At 34.6% G+C, this 8,431-nt stretch overlaps 1 protein-coding gene across 4 annotated transcripts in view; it reads right to left on the bottom strand.

Annotated features, from left to right (window-relative positions):
* Positions 1–8,431, bottom strand: part of Erbb4 (erb-b2 receptor tyrosine kinase 4) — a 1,229,537-nt gene that overhangs the window by 247,368 nt on the left and 973,738 nt on the right. For all 4 annotated transcript variants that reach the window (XM_004626607.2, XM_004626604.2, XM_004626606.3 and 1 more), the window contains one exon: positions 4,936–5,034. In XM_004626607.2, coding sequence (XP_004626664.1) covers positions 4,936–5,034 — 99 coding nt within the window. The remainder of the gene's footprint in view (positions 1–4,935; positions 5,035–8,431) is intronic.

The following is an 8,431-nucleotide window of genomic DNA, read 5'->3' as shown; positions in this document are numbered from 1 at the left end:
CCGTCATTCTGGATACTGCAGTGCACATACTACATACAATTTCTCATTTAGCAACTGATTTATCTAATGTCTTAGATGCAGAAACAACTTGGTGGTTAAATGAGGAGAAAATATATTCATATATTCTCCTCAAATATAAAGCTAGAAGAGGTGCAAAGGGAACTAACAATAAGAGTATACCATTCCTACGTTCTTTGTAAGTTTTATTTTTCTTCTACAAAATGTTCCACAACACACATACATAAATACAAATAGGCATATACACTAGTACTCAAAAGAGATGTGCCATGTACTTGTAGAAAATCTTTTACTTTTTTGAAAGATGTCTTTGCAACACTTTAGTGCTGTAGCCATCCCTTTTGTGCCCAGTGGCATCTTCTCACCACTCTTCCCTTGGCATTCAGATCATAAGAGCAGTAAGCATCCCTCTCTTCCGGTTCACCTCAAATGGCAGACAGAAGCTAGTATGAGGACTATAGCTCCCTTCAGCTTTGAGGAAGGTAATCGAGAGTATGTCCTACACTGGTTACCAGTTTGTCTCCAGTAGACAGAATCTGTGATCCCTTAAAACAGCAGCTGGTTTTATTGGTTCCTCTGTCTTGTTTCTACCTTACTGATGAGACTTTCCCCACCAAAATGAAGTTCTTTCTGTCAAATGCTTGTTTCTTGAGTAGCTTCTATTTCTGGAAGAAACTAAACTAAGGTCTATGTCACCATACTACTTCTAGTAACTGTGGAATGTTTATAATTTGAACCTAAACTTTAGGCTAAAATTACAAATAATTTTGCTTACTCAGACTTCTTATTGTGATTTCTTGCGTATACAAGGAGCTATAGTGACTTGTAAACATAACAGATGAGCTGAATACGGACATGTAAAAAGTGCCTGTATGATTTCATGAAATTTAAATCAATGGAACAAAATACTTAATTTGTCATCAATTCAACTATTAAACTGTTTTAATCATTTTGATGCTATCTGTCACAAGTGTGAAACGGAGTCACCAACACAGTAGGAAGAGTTTCTGACTTGTACCTATCTTAAACTCTGACCACAGCAGTTCATCAATCTTTCAACTTTCAAGCAGTTATTCGCAAATAGGAGATACATAAGCAAAACACTTTTCTTAATATTTAGTATTAAAAAGTGGGATTGGGAGGAAATCTATTGGTAACCAAATCCACCCACCAGCTAAGGAAATGAGTCCTTTCCTGGCTCAATCAGAGGCTCATCTAAAAGTCAGCAGAAATTGAAGGCTGCAGACTACTCTCCCCACTTCTGTTTCCATGGAAATAGGCTTTAGATTAAGGGGGGAAGGGGATGGGGTTAGTAGCTTTCAAATAATCATTCAAAATCATGATTAGGTTTTTAGAGCTGCCTTTTAGGTGATTATTTTGTAGCCTCTTAACCCCCTTTTGCCAGTCTGTTTCCATGGAAATGTGACAAAAAATGGCTGTCCAGGGCTCAAGGAAAGATTATTAGCATTCTTGTGAATTTCAGCTTTGGCTGCAGCCTAGATTGAGGAGGATTATTTCATTTATCAGATTCATATATTAACCTACACTGTTTCACTTACTATGATTTTTCTTCATGTCTACTTTCTTCAAAATTTCTCCACACATGTTTATAGCTATTATCAAATCAAACAGAGTATTTGAGGCAACACTATAAAAGACCTCAGTTTTAAATTCAAGCACATGAGCCAAGACGTGTAACTGCCAGGAGTGCTAGCACCTTTTGAGACCTGCAGAAGAAATTATTATGTACTTACTGGACACTATAGCTATTAGACAGACATTGCAGATAAGCAACCAGGATGACCTTAACTATTTCACAAGAATGCAGAGAATCAATGGTTCAGAGCAACTAGCTTGTATCAGCTGATTAGAAGCTCTATTATTCAATTAGCAATAAAAATTTAAACTAAAAATTGCCTTATATGAGGTGTTTATCATTATTATTGGCAGTGATATTATTCAAGGTAAGAGACAAAAACAAAAATTTTTGTTAAAAAACAAAAGTGCATATACTTGGATCTTTTTTCCTATAAAAGTCATTGCAAAATCAAAATCATTGTTATAAATAAGTACATTATGTTTAAAAAAAAAAAAAAAACAGAGAAAGAAGGTATATGGCCCTTGGTTAGAATCCCCGGCGAAATATCTTGTGTTGAATATGAAAAAGTAACAGCATGCTACATACTTAGTTCTATTCCATTCTCCTCTCTGATTTGCTTGACAGCCCAATCTACCGTTTTTGCTCTGAAAAATCTTAAAGTTCTGATTGACCTTATAAACTACCTCCATTCTACCATTTTATTTTATAGTTTGGAGTTTTTTTCCTATAGACTTCTGTCTTCTTAACTTCAACTTGACCAAAAGTACATTTCAGTCAGTAATGATCAGATGCAGAGAGGTTCCAAACTTAAATTAAGAAGAATAACTTACTATAGAAACCAAGCCATACAGTTATATGTAGAAGATAGGCAAGGCAACGATCCTGAGAAACTTCAGAAGATTGTTTAATCTAGCAGTTAATTGGAAAGATTCTCACCCTGACTAACTATATGTACTGATACCTGTGAACTAAGCTACTGCACTGCAGATGGTAATTTGTAATAGTAGTTTTATGCTTGGAGAACCTGTCATCTGGTCTTCTGAATATGGGCTGCTTATCATGACATGCCAGTTGCTGCTATGATGTCTCTCGTGTAGATGGTAGTTCAAGAACAAGGGGGTGGTGAATGAAAGCAAGAGACAGGAAAAGGAATGTTGTGGGACTGTCCTGCTTCAAGGTTGTATATGGTGAGATTTTTGGACTTATGTGTAAACACAAGAAGTATATAATTCTTTATGCCTATTTTTAAAATATATTCTAATTTTTAAATGTTTTCTATCATATTCTGTAGGGACTTAAAGTTCAACATATCAATACTTGATGAAAAATACCTGTTCCATATTATGCCTAAGATGTTTGATATGCAGACAGATAGTGAGGTTAAGCTTAACAGCCTAAGTTGTATGGTAATAACAATAAGCTTATCTTCTGGATGGTTAACAACCTAAGTTTGCAGACCAAAATTTGAGAAAAAGGAGGGCTGAAAGGAAAGCCAATATTTTGGCCCTAGCCTTCTAAGGTCAATTAAGACTCAGGACATATGAGAACTTGTACTGTAATGTCATGTAACTTAGTAGTGTCCCAAATTTTCTGATCAAGGAGATTATGGGGCCAAAGAGGAAAGTGATCGATGATGTAGAGTGTACCTAAGGAGAGTCACATGGAGAGAAAACATTTTCTCAGGCTTTCACAGAGAGCACATTGGCCAAGCAATGGCCATGACTCATCCACATGGCTGACACTGGACAAAGGTTCTACAATCTGAGGTACAGGATCTCAGGATAAATCCTGAGGGGATTTCACTGACCTTATCAGACCAAAAAGCTACAACCCTTGTTGCATAGGTCCTGCTTTACCTTGGTCTTAACAACCCAGCAGAAAAGTATAAAAATGAAATAAAAGAAATAAAGCCATGCTGTTATGTTGAGCTGTAGGGGACTCAGGTCAACAATTTCTGACATTGCCAGTCAAGCGGAAGACCCAATACTATTATGGGCTACTGGACTCTTTTAGAATATTTTGCTGAATTTACATACCTATAATATTCAAATAACGGAACTTAACAAAAAAAGGTATACAGATGAATGTCCATTTTGTATCTATGTATTCAAAGTGGTTAGGATAGATATATAGTTACGTTCTCTTAATGAATAGAGTGCTTTGTTCTAATGGTGTTTGTAAATAGGATATCATGTCCAAATCTTGTACAGCAATTAACCACTAGGAAGAATGTATGCAATGTGTTAATTATTGAAACTGTCCTACCAATTTGAAAATACATAAATAAATTAAAAATAAAAAAAGAAACTAATCTCATTTTCAAGTAGATCGAAACCACAGCAAAGTAAAGCAGTCCAATGAATTCTTCAAATCATAATCACTATTCCCCAACATAATTTACCATAGTAGTTAAACATACAATTTTAGAAAGCAGTAACTGGCCCTTAAGCCAAATCTGGTATGCTCTTGTTTGTGTAAATGGGGTCTTACTGGAACAAAAGAAAACATTCACATTTGGGTTTGTTCCTTCATTTGTTTTGTTTTGTCTTAATTACCTATGGCTGCTTTCCCACAGAAAAGGTCAGAGTTGAGCACCAAAGAGAAGACATGGTTTGCAACTCCTCACTATTGAGAAGAAAATATTTCCTGAGCCTGCCAACACCAGGCACCTGCTCCAAGACTAAACCCGCCATCACCTAACCTTGTGAAATTGAGTTAGCCTGGCCTATTTTGTTATCAGAATTAGATGAATAACTATTTGTAAGTTATTTATAATAGTGCTTGTCAATTACTACTGCATAAATATTAGTTATTATCTAGAAGTTAACACTTTGTAAGCACTTTGTAAATATCAGTGACTTACCATTGTCACCACCATATAGGGTAATTTAGACAATTCAGTGTAAATAATTTTAAGAAATCTACCCATGACACTTGATTGTTCAATATCAACAGTGATCAATGGCTGTTAAATATTTTTTAATTCAAATTATATTATTTTCATTTAATATATATTTGGATCTGTTTACCAATGAAAAATAAACATTAAATGCCTGATTTACAGAAGATAATTCATTTTGAGGATTTTAAATCGCTTCACATTTCAAACATAAGTTCTAGTGTAGTTGCTAGGTAAATAATTGTGAAGCAGAGGTGATCTAAACATATAATATTATGTGGTCCTAGAAATTTTACTTATAAGTAGCACAATTTCCAGAGAAGAAATTTTGTAACATGTGTTTACTTTTATTTTTCAACTCTCAAAAAGGGCTGCGTAGTAATGGATAAAAATATCCATGTTGCATGCAGGTACTCACATCCATGAACTCGACGTTGGCCTTGGGACCAGTGGTCTCATTGAGAATCTTAATAGCCACAGGAATCTTCACTGTTTCTCCTTCAGGGACCCAGATACCCTTCAGGGAAAAAGAATCACATGAAATCCGCACCAAGACATGTGTAACATTTATAACAGAAATGCAACTTGATCTGACCTCTCCACCTATTACTTACCTTGGAAGTTCTAGATTATTTCATTCAATCAACACTTAGAACTCAGTATATGTCACAAGTTTTCTGCATATTTGTTGTCTAATTTTATTACATGATGATAAAGTACATAGATAGTCTACTTTCAAGGTGTTTAGAATAATATGGATTTCATTTTGTTTACATGAGAAAAAAAACAGACAGTGAAGGAAGGGTAGAAATAAGATAGAAAACTCATTTGAATGATATCACAGACTCCTTGAGCTGTTGAGAAGGTAATTACACGTCAATAATTCTGATCTCAATTTTGATTTAGAAGCATGGGCTAAGTAATGTTGGAGGTTCTTTTCAACTTTAATATTATCTATGCTCAAACTAAAGCATAGTCTTATGTTCTTCAAGTTTCAGACTAATTTAAGAAATAATTTTCAAAGGTGATTTTTGTATAGTCAGTTTTCAAAGGCACATACTAGGGAATATTGAACACATTAATTTGTATATATTATTAAATTTTGTGTGTATATGAAAGCTTTCATTACCTCTGAAGTAAAATATTTACATATAATATTTAGATTGGCCATCATTAATTCTTTCTAGCAACATATAATTGTAATATCTTCACAGGATCTATACACTGGGAAAGAACAAAGTAGGTAAGAATATAGTTGGTAACATTTAAACTAAATATTAGCAATTCTGAGTAAAATGAATTAAAACATTTAAATGAGGATAATAATTTTGATAAGATACACAAAGATGGACAGAGGAATATATTTTAGAAGGCATATTGCCCAAAAGACAAGGAGAACATATGAATTGGGGGGTTCAGATTTTAATTTATTAATCCTGACATCAACAAAGACTTCTTAAGATGGTTTTAACATTAAAATGAAAAAAAAGACAAAAATGGACTTTTATCCCAGAATAGATAATCTTTATTTCATGTTTTCTTATTATTAACTGGTGTTGATCATTTAAAAACAAAAGAATTAACATTTTTCCTTTTGGTCATCCACAGTAAAACATAATATATGTGTATCAGCCAACGTGGTCATGACATGAAAAGATAAGCACAATTGTTCAAAACATTGATGTGACCGGATTTAAGTTCCTTGTGTCTGAACAAAGACCGAAGCAAGATCCCACTAAGTGGCAGCCCTCAGAGTGGGCTTGTGGAGCTGGCTGAGGGCGGAGAGCTCCCCACTGAGGGTTTAAGTACTAGGTATGGAGGACCACCTGAGCAGCTTTCCTTGAAAGAAGAGCAACTGTTTCCATTTTGACTGAGCCTGACCCTATTTCCTATGTACAGAGCTGGCTAAGACTTCTGTTTATCAATTGGCCTTAGGTAAATGTAGGCCACCCACCTAGCTCAGCTCACAATGATCACCTACTTCCCACAATTCTCAGTCAATCCTCCTCAAGCCACTCCCACATTGAATAAAAATCGATTGAGGCCATAGGTTGCTCTCTTTAATTTTGGAAAGCCATCTTTGTGGTTGGACTTAAAGTCCCTGGACTCCCTGATGATTGAAAATATAATTTAGTATCTTTATTTTTCCTGTGGGTTGCACTGAAAGTGGTAGATTGGAATCAACTTGAAGGGATCCCAACAATGTAACTTTGGGATTACAAATATTGGCTTCTTGGATGGAGACGAAGATCTGGAAGTGTCTCCTGCAACTAGGGGTTGGGGAAGGATTGAGAGGCTGGCCTGAAGTTTTGCCGATGAGTGGATCAGCTATGCTCATTGATGAGGCAGTGGAGTTGTTGATCTTTTCTGGCCTTTGGGAGAACAAAGCAAAGTCCACCACAGGGGTTGGGGGATGTGTATCAGAGCTGCACAGTCCATGACAGGGTAAGCAAGTAGAACTCGGTTACCTGCATGCCGGGGAGGCTTATCCTACCTAAGTCATCTGATTTCTTTCTCCAAGAGTGTTTAGACTGAATACTCTAGACCGGGGTTAATGTTTAACCACAGTGTGGATCTAGCTGAGAAAATGAGCTACAAAGTGGGCCTTTTCTTCTTTCTTTGACCACTTTTCGCTATCTCCTGTCAGAATTAATAAAGGAAAAATATTTTAACCTTCAAGAGGTAAATTTAAGGTTACATTTTTTATTCAGAACCTGTAAGTAAATGTATGTGTCAGATGTAAAATAATATTCTGAGCACTTGGTGCTCTAAAATTTTTTAAAATTCAAATGGGAAAAAAAAAAATGTGAGTCTCAATATCAAGAGGTCTACATTTTCTCATTGTAGATATCTAGGGTGGATATCTGCTGTTATTCAATAAAATAGCCATAGAGAGTTACTTTATAAAGATATCACATCTAACCCACTACTGTTGTGGAGTACTGGATTATATTGGAATATTTTGCTGAATTCATGCACCTGCAGTGTTTGGATGGCAATGGAATACCTATATCTGACAAAACTGAACAAAAAAAGGTGATATAAATGAAGGACAATTTTGTATCTGTAGATACAGAATAGTTAGGATAGATGTGTAGCTGCTTTCTCTTAATTCAATAAAAAGAAAGATCTGTACTAATAGATCTGTCTGGACAGGATATCATGTCTGCATCTTGTGCTATGAATGACTACTACAAAGACAGTAATATGCAATGTATTAATTGTTATAACTCTCCTACCAATCTGTTTTAAAGTGGTCACATTGCAATTTTTTTCTCAATAAAATTAATAAAAAATAAATAAAGATATTACATCAATATTAAAATATCCCTAAATATACTTTAAGATAAGAATAAGACATCAGTGAGAATTAATTTATCCTGCTTTGGAAAAAAAATATAGTGACTATTTTCCAGACCTGACCAGATAAAAATTCAACTATATATCACAATCTTATAATTTTTAATAATTTATGCTTAAGTACAACATGTGTCTATTTGGAAGGAAAAATTTAAAATAATTCACCAATAGTTTATTTTTCTATGGTTAAGAATTTTTTAGACTTTAATACAGTATATCTTGTAACTATTATTAAATTCATTGAAATTGACAACTAGCCATTTACATTCCAGGCATAAAATTCAAGCAAACTTAGAATTTTCTAAAAGTTTTACTATAAGTAATTTTGATAAAAATAAAATACTCATTAAAAACAAATCATTTCTTTGCAGCCCTCCTTTTTCTCTAATTTTGGTCTGCAAACATAGGCTAGCCAACATTTTGGCTCTAGCTTTCTAAGGTCGATTAAGACTCAGGACATATGAGAACTTGTACTGTAACATCATGTAACTCAGTAGTATCCCAAATTTTTTGATCAAGGAGATTATGGGGCCAAAGAGGAAAGTGATCGATGA

Source organism: Octodon degus, unplaced genomic scaffold (assembly GCF_000260255.1).
Source record: "Octodon degus isolate 3935 unplaced genomic scaffold, OctDeg1.0 scaffold00016, whole genome shotgun sequence".
Classification (NCBI taxonomy): domain Eukaryota; kingdom Metazoa; phylum Chordata; class Mammalia; order Rodentia; family Octodontidae; genus Octodon; species Octodon degus.
The sequence above is the reverse complement of the archived record's forward strand: the minus strand, read 5'-3'. Positions and strand labels throughout refer to the sequence as shown.